Below are 27,902 nucleotides of genomic sequence, written 5' to 3' on the forward strand. Positions count from 1 at the left end.
CTTCCAACAAGCTCTCCAGCATGTTCGGATGCAGGCACCCCACAAATAATACACGAAAACCACTGGCTTCCCATCCTCCTCTGCCCTGCAGCCCAGCAGAGCGCCTTGGACGGCTTCAGTCCACAAGCGTGAAGAGAAGCGCGCCCACAACTGCCAGCGATGGTCAGGATACTGTGGGAGGAGAGGAACAAAAGAAACGTCGGTCGGTTTCTGTCCGTGCTGTCTGGCAGCGGTGACTCTGGGAGGAGGAGTGGGAGTGAGGGAAACTGCGAACACCTGTTCTCACTACGCTCACCTCAGTTTCCCTCGGGGAGATTTACACCCGCCACCTCACTACTCTAAGGAAGCCCGCGCTGCAGAAGGCCTACGGACTGAGACGGCGAACAAAGCTGAGTGCGCTGGGAAGACTCCAAGACCTTCACTCGGAGGTGCTTGAGGAGGAAGTGACAGCTCTGGGGCAGTCTTTTCCCTCCTTCAACGACAGGGACCTAGTTTCACAAAGGGTGTAAGACCGCTCGGAGGCAGGGTGAATCATCTTGGCAAAGTGCCACCCAGTGGGCTGGGCCGCCCCAGCGTTACATCTTTTCTTTTTACTCCTCCGGAGAGAAGATCAGAATGCTGCTGGTCAACATTCAACAGACTGGAGATGTAGCTCCAAATGAATTTCCAGTCTCCTCCTTATGCCCTCTTGCTAAGTCTAGTGAGGGATGACGAAATGCCTGCCTCTAGAGAGGACTTAGAAACACTGTCACCAGGCCCAGCAGAATAGCACGTATGTGACATATTCTCCATGTAGAAACTGTTCTGTGGGTTTAACACATCCAAACAGAAAGAAAATCAATACTGAAAAGACACATGTAAGTCCCCAGCAGACTGAGCAGTATCTATGACAGGGACCCAAGCATGCCCAGGCCCAGCTTTTGTTTGAGCTGCGATCTGCGACCACAAAGATGGTCCCTGAAAGAAACACTTTTAGCTTATTCCACCAGACGGATGGATTTTTTGCTAGAAGTAAACAAAGCTTTGAATCAGCACCATACTCCAGAAACAAAAGTCATAAATAAAGCAGCAGAAGAGGCAGAGGGAGAAAAATGGAGGAGGAGTTATCTTAAATTCAGTCAGTAAGTAAGACGAAGAGCCTGTTCACCGTGAGATGGAATCGTAACTCGGAAAAGGGAGATGGTGGGAAACACTAAAACTTAACTCGCACTCAAGCTCAACCTCCTCTTCTGAGCTCTGCTCTGCAGGGAGGGTAAAGGCACGAAGACTTGAGTGTTCATAGTTTGCTTGGAAAAGAAAACAAATCACACCAATACCCTGTATTCCGAGTTCCATTCGGGTTTAAGTGCGTTCTGTCAGATTTGTTGTCATTGGAACAGAGGGACCCACTTAAACGCTAACAGAACAATTTACGGAGGAAAAAAGGAGCTCACCCAGGATAAAGGTTTAAGGGTCTTTAAAGCTCTTTTTGGGAGTGGTGGCTTGTTTTTAAGGTGTGCTCAACTTTCTAGAATAACAAAAACAAAACAAAACCAAACACAGCAGAAAGACCGTCCCCCGCAGCCCACACACAGAACACTCCACCAGCATTATCTGCATCGCCATCTCCTAGAACAATTGCACCTTTTGTCGTTTCTGCTGGAGGTACAGCTGCTGAAGAAGCCAAGACTTACTGGAGAAAGCGAAGACATGGAAGGAGGGAAGAAAATGCTTCCTTTGTTAACAAAAAGGCATTTCCATTGAAAAGTTTCAACATACTGTGGAACAGTGAATGCACTTTTGTGAGCAAAGGCAAAGCGTACAATGAAGAAAATCTGCCTGTCAATTAAATAAATGGTCATTTGAAGACATCCCAAACCTTCCCCCCTTTTCTTGAAAAAAGGAGGGGAGAGGAGAGATGGAATGTTAACTATCACTAGACATGGCCAAAGATGTGTAAAAGGTACAGCAAATATGATACATAGGGCTCCTGGAGTGAGACAGATTCATTTAATTACAATCGTAAGAAATCACAAAGTTAGTATGTTTTTTAAAAGACCACAAAGCTATAATAAATTCTTGTAGCATGAATTAAAAACGAAGGGCTTGGGAAAGCATTTTATTGAATTTCACAAATATTCTGGCGAGTTTATTTTCCTTCATGAAGCAATGCCTTGAGACAGGTAAGGACAAGCTAGAGTTTCTGTTACACAACAGCAGGCTCTGGTGATAAACCTGATTACAATACCCTGTCAGAGGTGAACTTCCTGCTTAGCTATTAAAAAAAAAAAAGTACAGTGCCTCACCCTTACTTATTCTTATGATTGTTTTGAAGCAAAGATTCAGCTGAGAGAAAGCTAATGCTTCAAGCACCTGTTGGTCCAGACTTAGAGCAAGACTTTTCATGACAACAGAAAATTAACAAGAAATAAAATTAATGATAAAGCATGTAATATACTGCCTATGGAGGAAGGATAAATGATTTCCACATGATCATGATTCACAAAAACAGTTCACTTTGCATTTTTAATTTTTAGTCTGTTGGAATTATCCTAATAGCTGTAATCTACTACACAGCAACGTAAAATACTTTGATGTTCCAAGTCTAGTCTGGAAGTCTGTGGTGAACACCTTATGTGAAATATGGTCTTGGTCCTGGGGATGAGACTATTTTAGAAATATGCTGTCAACTTGTACAAAGACAAACCTTAGGAACAAACACTAATTTATGAACTGATAACAAATGAGGACTTGCCAACCAAATGGGGAATCACAATTTGTTTTGAGCCCAGGATGAAAGCTGGGAAAAACCTACTGGAGTCCCCTTCTTAAGATTTGTCTGTTCTCCAAATACTCTCCTGATTGTAGCACACCTGATGTTCAAATTTCACATACCTGTACTAACAAAGATTAAAAGCTATTATCCAGAAAAGCAGAGGACCCTCAAGTAGTTTCTATTTGATGCTGGGAGGGTTGTGTAACTATTTTTGCCACAGACTGACCTTTGTCATTACCCAGTTTTCTTTTGGCTAATGTAAAACTTTGGTCCCATCTCTCTTCTCCTGGGAAGTAGTGGTGAGGAGAGACCTAGGCTGAGCATGCCTGGTTCTGGGGGTACTGGCCAAGGATCAAACTAAGTCACAGACAATCCATGTGAAATCACCAGTTTCACAGAGCAAATATGAAGTATGAGATTCCCAAAAGAAGTATCCTCAATGTAGCCCCATACGAAGTATTTTCTGACCAGGGTAATTCATTATTGGTTTTAGTATGTTGTACAATATATATTTAGTATATTGAACAGTATACTGAATATTTAGTATATTGAACAGTACAAATTAACCAAGGAGATTATTTATTTCACGCACTGGTTTTCATGAGTGATAGTGATACACCCCATAACTCACATTTCCAATGTCCTTGCTTATGTATTGAAGTTCTATTCCTTATACACTTATTGCTAAAATATTAGTAGAATTTTTTTTATTTTTTCCATCAAATGGCACTATTTAATGGCCTCCTCATATTTTATGTAATAAATCATCTGAAAGTTTCCTACACTTAGGTGGAAAACCCCCCCCAACAGATCAATTTGGAATCTCCTGAAAATGAATTATTTAAACTTACTGTTTTTTAGCTCTTTCAAATCATTTAATCAATAAACACAGACTGAATCCTTACCATGTTTACAGAATTATATTAGGTCTTAAGGATAAGAAAATAGAAGCACTAAATATGGTTCAAAGAGTAGCTGGGGATGCAGGATATAGACAAACCCTCACACCACATACTGCCTTCTACTTCTGTTTTAGAAATTTCTATTGGACAACATCCGCTAGTTGCCTTTAAAATCCTGAAAAATGCAAACAACACATGTAACATACTTGTAATCTTGACACGTGATAATAAAGCGAACACCCATGAATCTACTACCTGACTGAGAACCAGAATGTGGGAAACAGCATGGCATCTACCGGCACACCCCTTCCCTACCCTCCCCTGGCCCTCCTCCCTCCAGAGGTAGAACTAGTACCCTCAATTTTGCTCATCACAAGCTTACTTTTTAACACTATCATACGCATAAACATACCTAAATAAATAGTTTACCTTCCTTTTGAACTGAATACAAATGCATCACACTGTGTGCAGTGTTGTGAATCTTGCCTTTTACACGCAACAGAATGTCTTTTAGATTCATTCATGTTGCCGGTGGCTGTAGCTGTTTAATATATTAACATCTGACTGTCCCATTTTATCTGTTTTCCTGCTGACAGACATTTAGATGGCTTCTAGTTCTGTTTGCTTTTTTTTTTTTCATTACCCAGCTGCCTTCTTTAGCCTTTTATCACCAAGTACAAAACTCCACCAATAAAGAACAAGTTAAACTGTGGCATATCGTATATCGATATATACGATATACAATATATCGTATATTGTTCAGTTCTCAGAAAAATGAAAAGTTAACTAAATTGTAGTCATATAGGAGAATATCTCTATTCTTAGAAAATATACACTAAAATATTTAGGGGTAATGGACCATGATTGATGTAACTTACACTCAATGATTCAGAAATAGAATTGTGCAGATAGACAGACCAACAGACAGACAGTGAGAACACCACAAATGATAAAATAAATGGGATAAAATGTTAATAGCAGTTGATCTGGGTTAAGGATATACGGGTGTCCTTTGTACTATTTTTATTTTTGTAACTTCACTTCTCTGTAAATCTAAAATTATTCCAAAATGAAAAGTTTATTTCAAAAAGATACTCTCCAAGATATAAGCAGAAAAGGCAAAAAGTGCAATGGTTATTGTTACCAAGACATAATCTCATATTATTTTTATGTTTATACTTTCTACCAAAATCTCTAGAAAAAATCACTCCCCTATCTTACCCCTGTCCCCTCACTCAAGATTAACTTAAAATAGTCAACAAAAGATATTATCACTAGGGCAAGTATTTTGTGTAAACAAAGTCCATAACCATGACCTTCCAATAATATGGTCCAGCCAGGAGAAAATTTTAAAGATCAGATTAGTGATAACATTCATTAATAGAGATTATAATTTTTTTTTTTTTTTAAATCCAAGAATGAATGAGCAGTAAGATACTTTAGGCATTCAAGAAAGAATTTTTTTAAGGTAACACATCCCTAAAAAAACATCTGAATACTGAGTCTACTTCAAAATGTCTAAAAATTAGTATTTGGCAGGCTTCCATTTCTGCCCATCAAGGATTAAATACGATGGAAACTGACTTCCCACCATAAACACAGAAGTGGAAAAATCCATGAAATAATAGTTTCAGGCAAGGGACAACAGAAGTATAGGACTAGAATCCCTGAAAGAAGAGAAATAAATGGCCCAGTTTACTGCCTGGAGGCAGTTTCCAAGGTGCAGTGCAGAGAGCCAGGGACTGAAGTGGAGCCCGGTGGTTTTGCTGAGCTGAGGAGACAGAGATTGGAGCTCCTAAAAGCTGAGGTAGCTACACTTTGCAGGCAGAGGACTGCAAGGATAAAACCATACACAGAAAGAACTCTGGAGATCTGCAAAGAGGTCCTCTCAGGTCTCTGGCTGAGTACCGATTCATGCTGTATGAGGAAAAACCTAAGGCCAAGGAAAAAATATCACTGGATTCTTTCCTAATGAATCTAAACAATTCCCAGAGCTCAGACAAGGCACCAGCTGCAGTGGAAAGGTTGCATAACGCTGGGGGCACTGGATGGAGCCTTCTGAGGGAACATGCCATAGCAGCAAGGATAAGTTAGTTCCAGAATAAAGGCCCTGGACCAGCAATGAAAAAGCTTAAACACAAGCTTCTACAGGATCAAAATGTTCTCCATATTACCCAATTATACCAGAACAAAAATCCAGTATTCAACAACATAAAATTCACAACATCTGCATCCAATAAAAAATTACCAGGCATGAAGAGACGCAGGAAAATCCAACACATAATCAAAAGATAAAGCGATCAACAGAAACATACCCAGCAGTAACAGAGACAACAGAATAGAGCGGACAAGACCCTTAAAACATATGTTATAATTATGGTCAATATGCTCAAGGATATACGAGGAAACACACATAATGAGGGAAATGGAGAAAATAAAACTAAAATGAAACTTCTAGAAATGAAAAGCATAGGATCTGAAATAAACACACTTACTAGATTTAATAGCAGATTAGACACTCAAAAAGTAAAAATCAGTAAAACTGAAGACATGACTATAGAAACTGTCCAAAACAAAACACACTGAGAAAGAAGATATAAAAAACAAACAAAAGGGGCACCTGGGTGGCTCAGTGGGTTAAGCCTCTGCCTTCAGCTCAGGTCAGGGTCTCAGGGTCCTGAGATTGAGCCCCGCATCGGGCTCTCGGCTCAGCAGAGAGCCTGCTTCCCTCTCTCTCTCTGCCTGCCTCTCTGCCTACTTGCGATCTCTCTCTCTGTCAAATAAAATCTTTAAAAAACAAACAAATCCAAAAAACCCCAAAGCCTTAGTGAGCTGTGAGCATTATCAAATGGTTAAACATATAACTGGTATCCCGCCCAAAAATCAAGGGGAGGGCAGAAAAAAAATTTAAAGAAATAATGAGTGAAAAATGTCCAAATCTGACAAAAACTATATACAGTCACAGATCTGAGGTCAATGAACCCCAAGCAGAAGAAACATAAAGAAAACCATGCCAAGGCACATCGCAATCCAACTGATGAGAAACAGTGATAAAAAGAAAACTTTTAAAAGCAGCTGGAGGAAAAAAGACACATTACATGGAGAATAGAAGAGATAAGACTGACAAAATAGAAGAGATAAGAATCAGAAATCAGGCAGGCCTATATCGGACAAGCCCACAGCTAACAGCATACTCAATGATGAAAAGCTAAAAACTTTTTCCTCTAAGATCAGGAACAAGACAAGGATGCCTACTCTCGCCACTTTTATTCCAGATAGTACTAGAAGTCCTAGCTAGAACAATTAGCAGCAAAAACAAATAAAATGCACCAAATCAGAAAGAAAGAAGTAAAACTGTCTCTATTTGCAGATGGCATGATATTACATATAGAAAACCCTAAAGACTACCAAAAAACTATTGAACTAGTAAAGAAATTCAGTAAATTACAGAATACAAAATCAATATATGAAAATCAGTTGTGTTTCTATACACTAACAGAAAACTACCAGAAAGAGATATTAGGAAAACAGCCCCTTTACAAAGGCATCAAGAAGAATAAGGGGCACCTGGGTGGCTCAGTTGGTCAAATGTCTGCCTTCAGCTCAGACTGTGATCCCAGGGTCCTACTCCATAGGGAGCCTGTCACCCTTTCCTCCCCACTGGTGCCCCCCCCAATAATAAATAAAATCTTAAAAAAAAAAAAAAAAAAGAACAAAATACGTAGGGATAAATTTAACCAAGAAGGTAAAAGATCTGTACACTGAAAACTGTAAGACACTGATGAAAGAAACTGAAGACACAACTAAATGGAAAGATATTCTGTGCGTGTGGATCAGAAGGATTACTATTGTTAAAAGGTCCACATTATCGAAAGCAATCTACAGATTCCATGCAATTCCTATCAAAATTGTAATAGCATTCTTCACAGAAATAGAATCCCTAAAATTTGTGTGGAATCACACAAGACCCCAAATATGCAAAAACAATCTTATTTTTCTTAAGATTTTATTTATTTATTTGACAGACAGAGATCACAAGTAGGCAGAGAAGCAGGCAGAGAGAGAGAGAGGGAGGAAGCAGGCTCCCTGCTGAGCAGAAAGCCCAAAGCGGGGCTCAATCCCAGGACCCTGAGATCATGACCTGAGCCCAAGGCAGAGGCTTATCCCACTGAGCCACCCAGGTGCCCTCGCAAAAACAATCTTGAGAAAGAACAAAGCTGAAGGCATCACACTTTCTGATTTCAAGCTACATAACAAAGCTGAAGTAATCAAAACAGTATGGTATTAGCATAAAAAGACCTATAGATCAAAGGAACAGAAGAGAGAGCCCAGAAATAAATCCATGCATATATGGTGAATTCATTTACAACAAAGGAGCCAAGAATACACACGGGGGAAGGATAGTATCTTCAACAAATGGTGATGGGAAAACGGGACAGCCACAGGCAAAAGTGTGAATGAAATTGGACACTATTTAACACCATGCACAAAAATCAACTCAAAATGGAATAAGGACTTAAATTTAAGACCTGAAACCACAAAATTCCCAGAAGAAAACATAGGGGGTATATTCTTTGACATCAATCTTGGCACTGAGTTTTTGGATTTGACAACAAAAGTGAAGACAACAAGAGCAAAGATAAACAAGTAGGACTAGATCAAACTAAGAAGCTTCTGCACAGCAAAGATGACCACCAACAAGATGAAAAAGTAACCTATGGAATGAGAAAGCATATTTGCAAATCCTGTATCTGATTTATCCAAAAAATATAAAGAACTCACAGCCTAAATAATCTAATTTAGCATAAATAATCTAATTTAAAAAGGAGCAGAGGAACTGAGTAGACATTTTTCCGAAGAAGACATACCAGTGAACACCATGTACGTGAACAGACACTCAGTATCACAGATCATCAGGGAAATACACATTCAAACTACAATGAGATGTCACCTCACACCCGTTAGAATGGGTACCATCAAAAAAACAAGATAACAAGTGTTGGTTAGATTGTGGAGGAAGAGAGAACCCTTGTGCACTGTTAGTGGGAATGTAATTTGGTGCAGTCATTATGAAAAACAGTATGGAGGTTCCTAAAAAAATTAAAAATATAATTACCATATGATCCGTTAATCCCATTTATGGATATACATCCGAAGGAAATGAAAACAGGATGTCAAAAAGATGCCTGCACTTCTATGTTCACTGCAGCATTATTCATAACAGCCAAGATAAAGAAATAACCTAAACGTCCAAACACAGATGAATGGATAGAGAACGCATGACACACACACACACACACACACACACACACACACACACTCTGCAACATTATTCAGCTGCAAAAAAGAAGGAAATCCTGCCATTTGTGACAACACGAATGGACCCTGAAAACATTAAGCTAAGTCGGATAATCTAGAGAAAGATAAATACTTCATGGTATCAATTATATGTCAAATCTTAAAAAACAAAAACACCACTGAACTCATAGAAACCATGAGTAGAAAAGTGTTTGCTGGGGGGCTGGGGGTTGGGGGAACAGGGAGAGGTCAGAAAAAGGTTACAAACTTTCAGCTATAAGATGACTAAGGTCTGAGGATCCAATGTAAAATATGGTGATTACAGAAGATAACACCATATTATACAATTGAAATTCGCTGGGGAGGTAGAATTTAAATGACTTCATACACACACAAAAAGACAACTGTGTGAGGTGATGGATGTGTTAGTCCACTCGATGGGGGAATCCCTTCATGAGCTACACACAGAGCAAACCACCATGACGGACACTTAAAATATCTTACCATTTTGCCCATTATACTTCAATAAAGCTCAGGGCCGGGGCGGGGGAAAAGAAAGAAAGAAACCAGGCAGGCCTGCAGAAAATGAAACATCTTTAAAGTACTGAAAGAAATTAAGTACAGACCCAGAATTCTGTACTAGTGAAAATGTCTTTTCAAAAATGAGGGCAAGGGGTGCCTTGGTGGCTCAGTAAGTTAAGTAGGTTAAGTCAGGTTGTGATCCTGAGGTCCTGCAATCAAGCCCCACGTCCAGCTCCCTCTCGGGCGGGGAGTCTGCTTCTCCCACGCCCTCTGCCCCTCCCCCCGGCTCATGCTCACACTCTCGCTCTCTCAAATAAATAAAAAATCTTTTAAAAAAATGAGGGCAAATAAAGGGGCGCCTGGGTGGCTCAGTGGGTTAAGCCGCTGCCTTCGGCTCAGGTCATGATCTCAGGATCCTGGGATCGAGTCCCACATCGGGCTCTCTGCTCAGCAGGGAGCCCGCTTCCCTCTCTCTCTCTCTGCCTGCCTCTCCATCTACTTATGATTTCTCTCTGTCAAATAAATAAATAAAATCTTTAAAAAAAAAAAATGAGGGCAAATAAAGACTTTTTTAGACCAAGAAACACCAAAAAAGAATTCACTGCCAATAGATCTATACTCTAAGAAAATGTTAAAGGACTTATTTAGGCAAGAAGAATGCAGAAATAGCAAATACATAGGTAAATACAAAATCATTTTGCCCATTTTAATTTCTTAAAAAGATAAATGATTTTTTAAGCAAAAATAATTTAATGCATTGTGAAAATTATAACAGATAAAAGTAAAATGTCTGAGAGGCACCTGGGTGGCTCAGTCGGTTAAGCGTCCCACTCTTGATTTTGGCTCAGGTCATGGTCTCCGGGTTATGAGACTGAGCCTGGGGGCTGTGCCACACTCAGTGGGGAGTCTGCTTGGGATTCTCTCTCTCCATTTCCCTCTGCCTCTCCCCCCTCAAGTTCTCTCTCTTTCTCTCTCAAATATAAAATATATAAATTGTGTAAAAAAAAAAAAGGTAAAATGTCTGACACTAGAAGATGGGAGCAGGGAAATTCAAGTATATCTTTGAAAAGGTCCTACTTTATACATGTACTGGTATACTAGTATTTGAGGCAGACTGTGGTAAGTTAAAGACGAATGTTCTAAACTCCAGAGCAATCTCACATACGCACACAAAACTTCACAGGTGTAGTTAATATATCAACAATGGAGATAAAATAGAATCATTAAAAAAAAGTCGATTCAGAAGAAGGTGGGAAAAGAAGACAGACAGAATAAATATTAGATGGAACAAGTAAGAGCAGGACAGTAAATTTAAACCCAATCATATCTATGATCACATTCAATGTCGATGGTCAGACGTATAATTCTAAGGCAGAGAATATCAGACTGCATAAATTAAAAAAATCAAGATAACTACAAACTGACTACCAGGAAGGCATTTTAAATATAAAGATACAGATAGGTTAAAAATAAAATAGTTCCGGGACGCCTGGGTGGCTCAGTTGGTTGGACGACTGCCTTTGGCTCAGGTCATGATCCTGAAGTCCCAGGATCGAGTCCCGCATCGGGCTCCCAGCTCCACAGGGAGTCTGCTTCTCTCTCTGACCTTCTCCTCACTCATGCTCTCTTTCACTGTCTCTCTCTCAAATAAATAAATAAAATCTTAAAAAAAAAGTAAAATAAAATAGTTCCAAAAGGTATGTTAAGCAAACAATTTTTTTTTAATTAAAATTGGACAAGGTAGATATGAAAACAAATATTCTGGGGGGAAGAAAAGGACATTACATAGTGAGAAGAGTCAGCTCATCAAGAAGACAAAATATCCTAATTATTATGCACCTGAGCTCCAAAATACCTGAAGCAAAAACTGACAGAACGTGAAAGAAGAAGCTGTAATTCTAGGAGTCGGAGATTACAATCCACCTGTCTTGGTAACCGATAGGATGAGTAAAAATTAGTATCTGAATGATTTCAGAGCAAAAATGAAACATGCAAGTAAATATAAAATGACTAATCTTGTTTCTTAATTTACAAAATTTAAGTCTCATATTATAAAAATTTAGGAGGGGCAGAGAAGAGTCTAGATTTGATCATAGTGAGAAGATAGTATTTCAGGCTGCAAGACCGAAACAGCACCAGAAATAAACATGGCTGTAAAGGCAGCCACTCCCTCCCACGCCGCCCACAGGAGGGCAAAGCCAACCTCAGCTAAAGGCTTCAGCTATGCTTCTGGGAAACGTAAGCCACACTCACAGCAGTCCCGTGGTTCTGTGCATTATACATCACTCCTGCAGTCATTTCAACATTTGGCAATCATGGGATCTATTATTATCTGAAAGGACAAGGTATCTATTTTTTAAAATAATTATTTTTATAGAGTGAGATTTGAGTGTCTATTTGAGTATAAAGTGAAACCAAATGTCTTAATTTAAGAGGAAATTACTGGTTAGCTACCACTCCCAAGAATATAAAGTTAGCAGAGGAAGCAAGATCCTTTGCAAGAAGCTGAATTTATGGTAGCTAAAATTATAAAACACTGTAATGAAAAGCGAGAGCCCTATCCATGAACTTCCTGGCACCTCCCTGCAGCAAACTTGCAGCAATGGGCACATTCAAAGCTTTTTTTGTTTTGTTTATAACAGCTTTAAAATGAAAATTTTAATTTCCAAAAATGATACATTTTTTTCCTCTGAGCAGCTTGAGGATAACTCTTAATTTTTTCCTTAGAGGAAAAGCTTTTGCATCCTGGGACCTGGAAGGAATGTCCATTTCAATGTCTATGATATACCTACATTTTGAAGATATTACCTCAAATAATCCTCACAAAAACTACTGAAGTAAGTAGAGGTTTACCTATTCCCAAATCACATTCTTCCTTAGACTGTTTCCTTACTAGAAAATGAAGAAACGTGGGGCACCTGGGTGGCTCAGTGTGTTAAAGCCTCTGCTTTCCGCTCAGGTCATGATCCCAGGGTTCTGGGATCGAGCCCCGCATCGGGAGCTCTGCTCGGCGGGGAGCCTGCTTCCACCTTCTCTCTCTCCCTCTTTCTCTCTCTCTGCCTACTTGTGATCTCTGCCTGTCAAATACATAGATAAAATCTTTGAAAAAAAAAAAAAAAGAAAATGAAGAAATGTGGACGTGGAAGAAACGTGGACTAAGTGATGTTTAAAATTTCCCTCTAGCTTTAATATTTCATGATTCCATAGAAAAGTTTCTGGGTGTTTATTCCTGAGAAGCTTATCATTTGGCTAGGGAGTTAAAAACAAGTAAGTAATTTTAGGCACCAGCAAAAAGTAAGAATTACCTAAACCTAGCAAAAATGATCAATGTAACTTGAATGGTGAATGGTTCTGAGGAATCAGGCTAAAGCCTAGTCATTAGACTGTAAGAGACAGACTGGGCTGGAGGCTAAGGGAGAAGAGAAGGGAGGCAGGGGGAGAAGAGGAGGGGGAGAAGGGCAGGGGAGAATACGGGAGGGAAAGAGAAGGAGGAGAGAATTTTTTGTTCGCCAAGACTCCGCTGAGGAGATTAATGCACAAATGGTTACTGAGTTCCACTGGTCCCTCCACAAACATTGAAGTGTAAAGACACACACCAAGAACTACTGAACTAAATATCTAGCCCATGAACAATTTTTTAGCAGCTAAAACTGAAATTACTCATCAGTGAATTATACAGATTTTCAAATCAATTACCAAAAAAAAAACCCACCCCCCAAAAAAACAAAAATCACCTTCTATGTGACAGTCTTAGGGTAGCATCAGTACTGCCCAAGGCATGCCCAAGAAATCCAGGCGTGTCTCGCTGAACACGGCATGCTATTTAAAAAGATGAAAAACTAGGGGCGCCTGGGTGGCTCAGTGGGTTAAGCCGCTGCCTTCGGCTCAGGTCATGATCTCAGAGTCCTGGGATCGAGTCCCACATCGGGCTCTCTGCTCAGCAGGGAGCCTGCTTCCTCCTCTCTCTCTGCCTGCCTCTCTGCCTAACTTGTGATCTCTCTCTCTGCCAAATAAATAAATAAATAAATCTTAAAAAAAAAAAAAAAAAAAAGATGAAAAACTAATCAACCTCTAAAACCTGTGCTTTTTTTTTCCTAGAGGCAGGCAGGGCTCCGGAGGTAGCAGGGGCACCTTGGGCCTGGTAAGCGACTGCCGGAGGTGACTGTTGTTCAGCAATCCCGCCACATCTCCGAAAAATTAGCTGGGGTCTGGAGTGCTGACTGGAAACACAGTGTGTCCTCTGTGTTCCTAGTCCTTCACATAAATCATCGCAACCCTCCAGTTATGGAGTGAGGAAGTCACCAGAGAGAGAGGTACAACACACAAACTACAGTCGGTGACCCTGTAGTAGCGTTGTATGGTGACAGATGGAAGCTACGCTTGTGCCGAGTGCAGCGAAACGCAGAGACGAGCTAAACCCCTCTGCAGCGTGCCTGCAACTGACGGAACGTGATAAGTCAACTGCAGTCAGGTTTAAAAAATTTTTTTTGAAGATTTTATTTATTTGACAGAAAGAGACACAGTGAGAGGGAACGCAAGCAGGGGGAGTGGGAGAGGGAGAAGCAGGCTCCCTGCCGAGCAGGGAGCCCAACTCAGGGCTTGATCCCAGGACCCTGGGACTGTGACCTGAGCAGAAGGCGGACACTTAATGACTGAGCCGCCGAGGTGCCCCTAAAATTTTTAAAAATAAAAATTAAAAAGAAATGATCACAATTCTGCCCAAGCTAAGAAAATTGTCATGAAGACCCATCATTCAGGAAGGCTATTCCAGCTACCCAGCCTGTGCTTCACACCAGGACACGTGTACCCCACTGTCACTTCCAGCCTGGGCCATCCTCCAGCTGGACCCTTTCTCCCCGGCCTTCCGGTTCTGGTTGCCGTCTCTTCCACAGGCCCACCTCTTGGTTTTGGTAACCAGTCCGGAGCCCAGTGAGGGGCTCGAACTCACAACCCTGAGATCAAGAGCTAAGACTGAGTCAGAAGCATAGCCGACAGGGTCACCCAGGTGCCGCCCCACCCCCACAATCTGGAGCTTCTCTATGACCTCAGTGACCTCCTTCCACTTCCTGGCCCTGCTCTCCCCGCCCTCCCTGCCTCAGCCCTCACCCTACCCTCAACGCTTGGTATGGTCCCACTTTTTTTGTCTCCCTCCAAACTGAGGCTGCCTTGGCCATGCTGGACTATGCTCAGAGTGAGGGGACCAGCCAAGTTACCTAATCTGTGTCTCAGTTTCCTCATCTGTAGAACAAGCCTAATAATAATAACAATAACAATAACAATAACAACAATAATAATAATGATAAGGGGGCACCTGGGTGGCTTAATTGGTTAGGCATTTGCCTTTGACTGAGGTCATAATCTCAGGGTCCTGGGATCCAGCCCCATATCAAGCTCTCTGCTCAGCAGGAAGTCTGCTTCTCCATCTCCGGTACCTCTCCCCCTGCTTGTGCTCTCTTGCTATCGCTGTCTCTATCTGTCTCTCTTAAAGAATAATAATAATACACACTTCATAGGGTTGATATAAATAATGAAAGAGTTTATAAAATACATAAAAGAGGGCCTAGTACAGAATAAGCACCACCACTGTTACTATTTCTTCGGCAGCCATACCCGCCTCCCTGGGCTGCCGTGGACGGGCGCCACCACATGCGCGTGTGGAGCTGTCCCGTCCTCTCTCCTGGCTGTGGAATAAATGGTGACAATGTGGAAGCAGCCCTGGGGACCCAACCCCAAACTTGCTACCTCTCTCTCAATCTCTAGGAACTGCTCCTGCACAAGAGGTTCAGAAAGTAAAGCCGTTTCTGGTTTAAAAATCTAACGTTACCTATAATCACTCGTAGTGGCCAGTACTCTAAACTCAATGCAGACGTACAATGTTCTGGAATGTTGTGCGCTTGTTTATCTGCATTTCCAATCATCCATCAGTTCTGGCTCAAATGCTTCAAAAATAGTACTTCATATAATTATATTTTCACAGCACCTACTTAAGTGTTTAGAGAAACAAGTGTAAAAAGGAGGCGGAGTGGCGGGCACACAGAGCCAAAGATGATAAAATGAATAAAAGGCTACAGGTACTACGGTTCCAAGTCTGGGATCACTAACCGTATGGCTTGGCATTCATTCTGTCTTCCCGAGGTGTCTACTCAGACGTACAACTGGGATGACAGTGAACCACACTTAAGCAGGGGTTTGGTAAGAATCACAAACGTCTCCTGAATTAAACCACAAACAATATAGGGCTGTGAAGGTTAGGAGGGCCTATAAAAATAATTCCTTAAGTGGGCAAATAGGATAATATTTAATGTTAATATATAGTATACTGAAAACCTTCTGATGAAGAACAAAGAGAAGATAATCTTTGAGCACTGCACACAGTGATAAAGACTCATAATTAAAGGGCAGAAGTCCTCTCGTTGGAGACATCTGAAAACAGATCTAGAAAAAGACCAAGAAGCGAAGGGCTTAAAATAGCACCTCTTGAAACAAGAGAATAACTTTCTTCTCTTTTCTCAAAAGCAATATAGTATGCAACTAACAAAAAACGTTTTTTAAAAATGTGAAACTACCTAAAAGTCTCTATAGAAAACTTCTGAAGTTCAGTGTCAACCAAACGGCTATTGACAGTACACGCACCTCACACCGTAGCTATACGTTCAGGACAACCTAAAGGATTAGAAGAGACCACATGTGGAAATTAAAAAATAACAATCCTGCTCCTCATTAAATTATGACTAATGTTCTACATATGGGCAGAACAAAAACGAGGTGCCTTTTTTTTTTTTTAAAAACTCCCAACACCAAAGAATAAGGAAAGGAATACAAATCACCATACTATTTTTGTGTCTCATTAGTGACTACAAAGTAAAAAGGAAAATAACTTGCCTCTATAGCAAAAATTCCTTTGTCGCGCCCATATAATTTCATCTCTTCTGGGAAATGCTGAAAAGCATTTATATAAGGAATGTGGCCCTCTTCAACAAATCTGTATTTTCAAAAAGAAAGTGTCAGTAAGAGATACATATTGCTTCAGCAAAGCAGAACAAAAGAGCTGAGATGCGTTTCACAGCTGAGGGGAGAACCAGTTGAGCCCGCTGCGTCTCCCACATGTTTTTAGGGAGGATAAATCTGAAAAGATTAGTTAGTCTCTGCACCCATGTGTGGAGATAACATTTAGCCAACTGTCTAATGATATCTTGAAGTTTCTGACTGACTAGATGAAATATTCCTATGAAGTATCTAACTTACTTGTTAATTCATCACCAGGCTTGCAGACACAGCCTCCTTCTATCCCTAGCACCTTCACATGATGAGTGTCCACTCTTCTAAATCACTCTCTCAAGGAGACTTCCTGGATCCATTTTCCTTGTTAGAAAACCGACCTTGTCTACCCGCCTGTCCTCAGTGCCTACGACAGCGCACAACAGATGCTTGCCCCTAGACGTAATCCAGGAAAGGGACCTTGCCCCATTTGCTTACCACTCCATCCCAAAGGCCAGCACACAGCAGCTGGTCAAATATTTTGGGTAAATGATTGAGTTTGGAGAAAAGAGCACATATATATAAATAAATACACATACATATTTATTTACAATCATGCATTAAGTCAACAGAAATTTATCGAGTACTAAAACCCAGCACTATTTGAGGCTGTGGGCATACAGCAATGAACAAAACAGGAAAACATTCTTGCTCCCAAGGAGTTTTATGTTCTCATGAAAAGAGATGACAAACAAAACAAATGAATGAAAACTATAGTACGTTAAGTAGGTAAAGACGGTAAGGAGAGAAAGTAGGGGAAGAATGCAGAATGAGGAATGGTGGTACTGCAACCTAGGCCATATATACGTATCTATTAGATTTTTTTAAAAAATGTTATTTATTGATTTATTTGGCAGAGAGAGAGAGAGAGCACGAGCACAAGTGGGGGAAGGAGCAGAGGGAGAGGGAGATGCAGGCTCCTCACTGAGCAGAAAGTCCGATATGGTGCTCAATCCCAGGACCCTGGGATCATGACCTGAACCGAAGGCAGACACAACCAATGAGCCACCCAGGTACCCCATCTATTAGATTTAAAAAATATGACAATAGTTTAAAAAAATAAGATAGACAGGAATAAGTTAGTATACAAATGTTTTACACTGACATCTTTGTTGTTGTTACAGGTAAACTGACATCTAGCTTCTAGCTTTCTGTTTGTGAATGAACAATATTGATTCAACTTTACTTCAAATTAAAAATGTGATTTTTGGGACGCCTGGGTGGCTCAGTTGGTTAAGCAGCTGCCTTCGGCTCAGGTCATGATCCCAGCGTCCTGGGATCGAGTCCCACATCGGGCTCCTTGCTCCGCAGGGAGCCTGCTTCTCCCTCTGACTCTGCCTTCCACTCTGTCTGCCTATGCTCGCTCTCACTCGCTGTCTCTCTGACAAATAAAAATAAAATAAAAATCTTAAAAAAAAAAAAAAATGTTTAAAAAAAAATGTGATTTTTTAGTCTACTGAAAGTTGAGAATTAAATATTATGTAAAAATGGTGTTTTGTGAAGTTTAACGATAAAGCAGGCTTCTTTAGAACAGCGCTACAGGGAAAACCGTCCTCATCTAGGTTTTCATTCATTTCTTTAATTTACTTAAAAGAATGTGTGTGTAGTAATCAGTATCCGTCTTATTTTAGAACTATATTCTTGGTTTAATATTATTTCATATTCAGGATGTATTACGTGCTTATCATTTTATAACTATGTAGTGTTCCATGATGTTAATATATTCATAATTTACACAGTCATTGCCCCCATGTGATAATACACATATGCCAGCCCTGTGTGAGGGTTAGCTGAGAGTCAATCAAGCATGAAAAGCCCCCACCATGGCCCTAGCGGGACAGGCAGATAGCCTCAGTGGATGCCTCAGTAAAGACAGTGCCACAGGGGTGCCTGGGTGGCTCAGTGGGTTAAGCCGCTGCCTTCAGCTCAGGTCATGATCTCAGGGTCCTGGGATCGAGCCCCACATCGGGCTCTCTGCTCAGCAGGGAGCCTGCTTCCCTTCCTCTCTCTCTGACTACTTGTGATCTCTCGCTGTCAAATAAATAAATAAAATCTTTAAAAAAAAAAAAAAAAAAAGACAGTGCCACAGTGCCCCACAGAGGCACACGCACAGTGCTGTGGGAGCAGAGGGAGGAATGACAAACCTGATGAGGGGAAGAAGAGACAGCTACACAGAGAAGTCTTGGCCATCTGGGGGTTTAATAATTTTCACCATTTATAATAGTGCTGCTTGTAATCTCTTTTCAAGTTCGATCAGTTTCTTAAAAATTTCCTTTAAGAAAAATACACTTTTTCAAAAAACAGCTATTGAATCAAAGCTCCGAATAATCAATTTCATTTTCTTACGTATTATCAAATGAGTCTCTCAATCAATCCAAGAAGCTGACAGAGGAACTGCTATAGACTAAAAGCATCCCATATGCCCTTCCTGGCCCTGTCACCTGAAAACAGTCTCTATTTATAATTTGTTGTGCTTTAAAAAGGTTTCTATCTGCGGTAGATTGGAAATTTAACAAATGGATTCTTTATCACAGATAACTAAAGAAGCGCTGCACTGGAATTCGGTCGTGTCCATCTGCAAAACATATCCAGAGCCCCCTCACCTTGTTCCATTTCAACTGCTACCATCCTACTCCAAACCGCTATCTCTTGCCAGATGTACAGCAAAAGACCACCTGGGTCTCTCTGCTTTCACCCCTGCCTCCCTAGAATCCATTTTACTCCTAGCTGCCTGAATGGTCAGAGAATGTCTCCCCTGCTAAAATCTTCCAGGGCATTATCATCACACTCAAAAGCCAAATTCCTGAGTATTTAAGGGGTTTCCTTCTAAAGTGATGATCATGCTCTGGAAATAGAGGTGATGGTTGCACAACCTTGTAAATGTCCTGAAAACCACTGAATTGCACATTTAAAAGTGTGAATTTTACTGTATATGAATTATACGTCAATTTAAAAAAAATCCAAACGCCTAGCCTGGCTCACAAAGACCTGTCCCTGGTCCCCGCTTAGTATCCCTCTGTCCTCACCCTCCCACTGCCCCTTGAACTGTCCCTTCAAATTCTTACTCCTGTCGCACGAGCCTCCTCTGCTCCTTAATCCCACAGACCTTGCTCTTGCTTGAGGGCTTGCCACTAGCAACCTCGCTCTACTTGGGGCTAGCACTGCGGATAGCCACCTGCTACTTCCACTCACGGTGCTTCTCAGTGAGCCCTTCCCTCATGACCAGTCTAAAGCAGCAGCCACCGTCTGATTTCAGTCTTCTGCATCACACTCCACTGTTTCATCATTATTTATTTATATGCTTGTCTACCTCCTCCTTTCGTCTTGAACTTCAATTCACGAGAGCAGGAACCTGTTCTCTATGGTTCACCACTGTGATTCAAGGGTCTAGACTCTAGAACAATGCCTGCATCTAGTCAGTACTCAGTAAATATTTGTGGAATGAGTACGCTTTGACTATTTTTATTTATTGTTGTTATCACTAGGTAGGCAAGGTTCTTTATTTTTATTCTTTTAAAGATTTATTTATCTAAGGGGACGCCTGCCCGGGTGGCTCAGTCGGTGAAGCATCTGCCTTCAGCTCCGGTCAGGATCCCGGGTCCCGGCACCAAGCCCTCCATGGGGCTCTCTGCCCAGCAGTGAGTCTGCTTCTCCCTCTTCCTCTGGCTCTCCTCTGTGCTCTCTCTCTCAAATAAGTAAAATCTTTAAAAAATATATTTGAGGGAGAGAGACATAAACAGAGTGATCGAGCAGGAGGAAGGGCAGAGGGAGAGAGAGAATCCCAAGCAGACTCCCCACTGAGCACAGACCTGACACAGGGCTTGATCCCGTGACTCAGATGAAGACATGAGCCCAAATCAAGAGCTGGACGCTCAAGCAACTGAGCCACCAGGCACCGTAGACAGAGTCAGTTAAAGGCTACTTTAAGAATTGTGAATTTTTACTAAGGACTATGGATGCTGCTAAAGGATTTAAACTGGGGAATGACATACAGGATGAGTATAAGGTACAGGGGTATTGGGGCTAGACTAATGATGTATTTCCTTCCCAACACTGTTTTTTAAATACTTTTTCTCCGTTTGGCAGTAGTTCTCAAATGTCAGCATCTGTAAGAATCCCCTGGATGGCTTATTAAAACAGAGTTACCAGGCTCTTCCCCCAGAGTTTCTGATTCGGATTAGAATGGGTTAGAATCTGGTTAGAATTTACATACTCATAAGTTCCTAGGGGATGCTGCTGCTGGTGGTCAGAGAGCCACACTTTGAGAAGCTATGACTTAGAGCTCCTTCTCTGAGAAACACTGAGAAAGAGGAGCAGTGGGAACGGTCTCTTTCCTGTTGCTCCAAGCACTTAGGCTCAGTTCCCAAATGTGTATGTCCCACAGAGCAAAATAAAAGCCCTCCAGCTAATTAGATCCCATCTCCCTGAAGGCACTTCAGAATTCTCCTTAAAGGGAGGGGAGGAGAGGAGGAGGAGGGGAACAGTAAGAGAGAGGGAGACAGACAAATGCGTAGGATCTTATTACCTCTAACCTTCCGACCACAGCTAATATTCTCCCTAAGCAGAATTATGGGTGAATATTGTTTTGTCCATCTTGTTAGGCATCTAGGAGTCCCGTTACTCCCTTAGAGATTGCCCTGAGTAGCTGGACTGCCCCTCTACCCAGTTCGAGCGACATGATTTGATTGTTGTTTCGGTAAGACCCCTGGGCTTTGGAAAGGAAGAGGGACAGGTGAGGCACAAGACGGTGGGACACAGGGCCCACTTGGGAGGCTGCTAAGTAATCCAGGTGAAGATATGGAGGGAATGGGGAGAGAAAATGGTTTCAAGGGTTGTTTGGGAAGGCTCATTGCTAGGATGTAACGACTGACTGTAGCTCTGGGGAGAGGAAAGTCAAGGATGAATCTTGAGTTTCTGGATAGGAAGAAATGGAGTGTGAGGTATTTATGAGGAAAAAAAAAGAACACTGGAGAATGAACTGGACTGAGGAGAAAGATGATGAAAGATGAACTTCTTTTCGTCATTCTGATTTTGAGATACCATCAAGACACCTAAGTAGTGTCCAACAGGCAGCTGTATGTATGAATATATGGGCCTGACCCTCACTAGACAAGTCTGGGCTGTAAGATATATATTTGGGCGTTGTCATCATCATATAGATGGTAATTAAAGCCTTGGAAGAAGATGAGATCACCCAATGAAGGCATATAGAGCAAGGTGAGGTTTTTAACTTAACAGTAAAATTCACTGAATCATGGACTATCTGCATGCAGAATTAATCACCTCTGAGAAAAGCCTTGTTAGTTGGTTGATGTAGCCAAATTCAAAGGCACTATCATCATTTACTGGAGGTTATTTTATTTAATCAAAGAGCCTAGTACTGATGATGATGATGATGAAGAAAAAATAATAGCTAGCACTGAGTTCTTATTATGTGCTAGGCACTGTCCTGAGTGCTTTTTGTGCAGCAATAATTACTGAAGTAGTTACAACTCTGTGAGGTAGATGTTATTATCAGCCCCATTTCACCAAGGATGAGACAGAGGCAGAGAGAAATTAAATAATTTACTCAAGGTCACATATAAGTGGCACAGCTGGAATTCAAATCCAGGAGTCTGGTTCCAAATCTGTGCTAGTAAAAATCACTGTATGCACTAAGTAAACGCAACTGTTATTGTTTAGAATACATATAAAGGAAGGCAAATATGAACCCACTAATGATTTCAGCGTATCTTCTATTTAATGAGAAAGTCTTATACATGATGCCCTAATTAACTCATTAACTATAAAACACTGTAAATTATCTTGAAAAAAAGTCAATATTGACCATTCACTAACAGGTTTTTCTAATACTTTTGTACTCAGTTTATCTTATAAACACAGAGAACCTACACCGTAGCTCTCACCGACACCAGTGCAAGCTGCTGTGGGGCTACTAATGACCATTTGCCAACAGGAAGCTCATCTGTTCATCTTCTCTCTTAAAAATGCAAAATACTTAATACTACCACTAAGCTACGTAAGTGTCACTTTTTGTCTTCAAACTCACATTAATTATCTCACAGGAGATAATTAATCTTCCAACATCCTGTGTAAGGTAACGACCATTATTTCACTATATGAATAAGGAAACCAAAGAGATGAGTTACCGGCCAGAAGATTACATTTCAGAACTAGAACTCAGGCTACCCAATCTTTCCTGTCTCTCCCTCAATGTAAGCCTTGTAAAATTCAAGATATCCAAAGGTTGTCCCCTGGTTCACACAGATAATCAGCAAAGACATCATTATACAAGAGGTCGAGCTTACCTCAAAAGATCCGAAAGAGTAATTGTCTCTCTCTGCCACAGTAAAGACAGATAGCAAAAAGCAAGTGTCCTTGGCATTGTCATCTTCACGATTCCCTTCTCCTTTCGTAGTGAATATTCGACTCCATCGAGAGATCCAGAACAGATGGATGCTGTTTCTTAGCGGATAAAGAGAGATTTTTTTTTTTTAAGTGCAAGTAACTGTTTGGACAACAAAAGAAGGAAAACGACAAAAAGAATCCAAGGAAGCATTTTCAATATCTTAAAATCAAGTTATAATTGATACAATCTTTAAAAGAACAATTTGGCAATAAAGAGCAATGATGGCTTAGAGGAAATCGACGAAAAAGGTAATCACTGGTTCTTTATAGGAAAGGAGTGGCCAGAGATTCTACAGAGGGATGTGACCTGCTGGATTTTTTTACAGTGAATAGGAACAATTTTTCAAATAAGTACAAGAATAAACAATTACAAAGCAAAACAAAAAGTATGTAACTGCTTTGATGCAGGCCCTACCCGACATGTCCCTTTGAAGGTCTGAGAGGCTCTCGGAAGCCCTGACTAGGGCAGCACCTCCCCCCGCTCCCGTCCTCCAAGCACCCTAACCACAGGACATAACTTGCCCCCGTTCATTCACTCAACACTCACTCATCTCATTGTTGTGCCACCATCTAGGTCTGGGGAAATGACAGGGAAGAGTCTCACATCCCTACCAACTTACATTCTAGTAATGGGAGATGGTCACTAAACAGAAAAAAAATCACAACTGACAGACAGTGGTAAGTGCCACACAGAAAAATAGCCATGTAGGGGAACACAAAGTGATGGGAAGAGAAGAGACAGGTGCGACTTTATATGGGTGCTCAGGGAAGCCTCTTGAAGAAGACAGCATCTAAGCGGAGATCTGACTGAACTCAGAATAACTCCTGAGAGTCTCAGGAAGAACACCGAGTTCATCAGCAGTGAACTTAAAGGAACAGTGAGAGCAGGGATTGGGGGTTGGGCAGCGCCTGGGTGGCTCAGTCAGTGGAGCATCTGAGCATCTCTTGGTTTCAGCTCAGGTCACGGTCTCAGGGTCAAGGAATCCAGCCTGCATCAGGCGGCGAGCTCAGCGTGGAGTCTGCTTGACATTCTCTCCCTCTCCCTCTGTCCCTGCCCCCACTCACACACTCTTGGAATAACTAAAATCTTCGGGGGGTGGGGAGGAATAAAAAGAACAGCAAGAAAGCCAGTGTGGTGAGAGCATCATGGGTAAAGGGAAAGTGTAAGAAATGATACAAGAAAGAGAGTAAGAGGGCACCTGAGTGGCTGAGTTGGTTAAGCATCTGACTCCTGATTTCAGCTCAGGTCATGATCTCAGGATTGAGATTGAACCCCATGTGGGGGCTCTGTGCTGGGTATGGAGTCTGCTTAAGATTCTCTCTCTCCCTCTGTCCCTCTCTCTCTCAAAAGTAAATAAAAATAAATAAAATCGGGAAAGAAACCATATTACACAGGACTTTGTAGGTCATGTTCTGCACTTTAGATTTTATTCTGGATATTGTAAGAAGTTTCTGGAGAGTTTTAAACAAAGGAACAATCTGATTTCATTTGTATTTTTAAAAAAGCTCTCTCTGGTTGCTGTAGAAGAATGGAGCTATAGGAGGGCAAGAGTGGACACAGGACACTATCATCTAGGACAACGATGACAAGCACTTGGACTGGAGCGGTGGCAGTGCAGGTGGTGAGAAGTGGTTGGAATCTGGACATATTTTGAAGCCAGCAGAATTTGCCCGTGGACTGAAAGTGAAGTATGAGAGAAAAAGAAGATGAGTGTGATCCTGACAGTTTGGGCCTTAGCAACCAGCAGAATGAAAATGCCATTTACTGAGACAAGGGAGATGGCAAAAGAGCAGGTTTGATGAAAGAAATCAAGGTTTTAGAATTGCATGTGTTAAGTGTAAGATCCTATTAACTGTACAAATGGATATGTAAGTAGATAATTGAATATAAAAATCTGTAGTTCAAAAAAAAAAAATCTGTAGTTCACTAGAGAATCTGGAGACAGAAATTTCTGAGTCATCAGTGTGTCGCTGGTATTTAAAGCCAGAAGCAGGGTAAGTAGAAAGCAGGACTAAGAATGACCCCAAGAGACTCCATGATTTCTTGGACAAATCTCTCTAAACTATTTCTCAAAATCCCCCTTTCCAAGTCCTATAAATCCTTTCTTCATAGCATTTATCAATAACTGAACTTTTAAATAAATGTGTGCACTTACTGTCCAGCTCCTCCTACAACAATCTAAGCACCCTGAAGGCAGACAACCTTGCTCATCACTGTGTCCCCAGGGCTCCAAGCAGGCTCTAGCATGAAGGAGGAATCCAATAAATATTTGGTGACAAAGAGGCCAGCGGTTCGAGATTTTTCACCAGAGTGAAAAGATTTTTAAAACGTACAAAGAGGGAGCCTGGGTGGCTCCAGTAGGTTAAGCATCTGCCTTGGGTTTAGGTCATGATCCTGGGGTCCAGGGATTGAGTCCTGCATTGGGCTCCCTGCTCAGCGAGGAGTCTACTTCTCCCTCTACCTCTCTCCCTGCTTTTGGTTTCTCTCTCTCCCTCTCTGACAAACAAATAAAATAAAATCTTTAAAATAAATAAATAAGTAAAACATGCAAAGATTCAAGGTCAAGGCATGTTGTGGCAGTACCGTTTAAAATATGAAAAATTTAAAACGACCAAACCGAAAGGAGTAGAAATTTAAATAAGTAACTCTACACAATGGAAAACTATATACCAATTCACTCAGTGCTTAAGTTGGTGGTTCTCAAAGTACAGTCCCTAGACCAGGTGCATTAGCATCACCTGAAAACTTACCAGAGCTGCAAATTATTGAGCCTACCAATCTGTGCTAGAACAAGGCCTCCGGGAGATTCTGAGGAATGTTAAAGTTTGAGGACGACTGCTTTTAAAGAATTTATAAAGACGCAGATTTCAACAAGGTATTATGTTAAAAAAATTCTATATATATAAAGGCTTCCATATATATATGTGTGTATATATACATATACATATAAATATATATACACACACACACACACAAAACGAGAGAGAGAGCCTCTCCAATGTATGGCAGCTTCCAGTAAAGGTGGCAGATTGAAAACACATAGTAGCTTCGGCTCTGTCTCACTAAAACAATTATACAGGAATTTTTAAAAAATAGACATAAACTCAAGAAGAAATAATATGGAGAAGGAAGACAACAGCAATAAAATCTTAAAAGCTGGAAAGCACAGGTACAGGTAATTATTGCCTTAGCAGTGTCGAGAAAGCTGGATTCAAAGCCAGCAGAAGGGAAAACCATAAGCCAATGTAACTTTCCCCTGGGGACGTCTAAAGAAAGCTCCAGAATTGGTTAAACCCTGGAAATTGGGTGAAAGTAAGTCTAACACCAGAAAGATTGCCCGAGAGTTGACTGGGAAGCAGTCAGAGGCTCAGACTCCTGCCCCAACTCCGTGCAACAAATGCTTGCCTGGGAAGAAAATTGGTAATTTCTCCTCTAGAGAAGATAAAACAAAAGGTCTCTGGTACTGGGCATGTCAATCATACACACAGTAGAGAAGAGGGTGCATTATTAAAAACAGGAAGATTAAGTGAAAGTGTACATACTGTGTACCAAGACAGCCCCCAAGCCCCACACTCTCTCCCCTCAGGCCTTCTACCCACCTGGTTCCTAGAACAGCCAGCATTACACCCTCCAAAAAGATGACTCAAAGAGATTTCTCTTGAAAATCCTACCAGCTCAGGGGGAAAAGATTTAAAGATGATAATGTTGGAGGTTGCTAAGAAAACAATCCCGCTAGATCATGCACAGCACAACTGACAAAACTCACTGCGGGTATAAGGCTTCCACTCAATTTTCAGTCTCCGTTCTTAAGAAGACTCGCCATATTAGGCTCATAAGCATTTGAAGAAACCCTCTAATACAAAAAGCAGAGAACAAAAGATTCAAGTCAAGGGGAAATATTATCAATATCATATTAATATCCTCAGTAAAATAAGAAAAGATGCACCACAAAAACAAGGGAGTAAACCAGGAAAAGATGAAAAACAGTCAAGGAAATAAGGAATTTAACAAAAGAGCAGTAAGAGAATCTTCAGGATGTTGGTAAAGAGATCCCAAAGATAGCCGGGTCATAGGTCTAGCGATATATCATTGTAGATTAGGGTAGGTTAGAAGTTCCACAAAGACTTCTTCCAGAATATGAAACTGGTAGAATATCTCAGAATTTGGGAGATTTTCAGAACTGGGAGGAAACAGGGAGACACACGAGTAATAAATTATAGATTGGTAATAAAATAAATAGAAAACTAAATAAGTAACAGGTAATTATCGACTCTGGGAAAACAAAAATATATACAGAAAATGTAATTATAAGGGCGCCTGGGTGGCTCAGTGGGTTAAGCCTCTGCCTTCAGCTCAGGTCATGGTCTCAGGGTCCTGGAATCAAGCCCCGCATCGGGCTCTCTGCTCAGCGGGGAGCCTGCTTCCCCTTCTCTCTCTGCCTTTTTCTCTGCCTACTTGTGATCTGTCCAGAAAAGAAAAAAAAAAAAAAGAAGAGGAAAAAGATGCACAATTGTGTGCTGGTGACTATATGGGGAGAGGGGCAGGCAGTGAGGATTGTGTGAAAGAGCCAAGACTTCATCTTTCATCATGGGAATTTAATAGCTAATGTCCAAAAGGAGAAATCAAGATGTAGTACCACAAGCGTGTGCTACAGAGCTATGGAAGCTGCAGAAGAGATGAAAATGAATGCCTCTTAGGAATGGCACATTTAGGTGAACAAGGGACTATAATTTTTTCATAACAAGGCTTATAAAGATTTTTTAATTACATGCATGGAGGATTTTGATTAAAAAATGTTAAGAATGAAGAAATAGCACACATTTTTATAAAAACAAATAATAAAACTCCTTTTTTCTCTATATATATGTGAATAAAAACCTTTCTGGAATGATCTACCACGGCAATGTGGTTATTTTTGGATGACACAATAACTAGTGATTTTTCCTTTGACTATTTATATTTTAGATTTTTGAAGTAA

At 41.0% G+C, this 27,902-nt stretch overlaps 1 protein-coding gene across 1 annotated transcript in view; it reads right to left on the reverse strand.

Annotated features, from left to right (window-relative positions):
- The window catches only part of TAF1B (TATA-box binding protein associated factor, RNA polymerase I subunit B), a 68,800-nt gene that overhangs the window by 23,366 nt on the left and 17,532 nt on the right, over nt 1-27,902 (reverse strand). Inside the window, 2 exon segments of the mRNA XM_059132683.1 lie at nt 16,360-16,459; nt 22,824-22,980. Coding sequence (XP_058988666.1) covers nt 16,360-16,459; nt 22,824-22,980 — 257 coding nt within the window.

The sequence above is a fragment of the Mustela lutreola genome, chromosome 9 (genome assembly GCF_030435805.1).
Source record: "Mustela lutreola isolate mMusLut2 chromosome 9, mMusLut2.pri, whole genome shotgun sequence".
NCBI lineage: Eukaryota > Metazoa > Chordata > Mammalia > Carnivora > Mustelidae > Mustela > Mustela lutreola.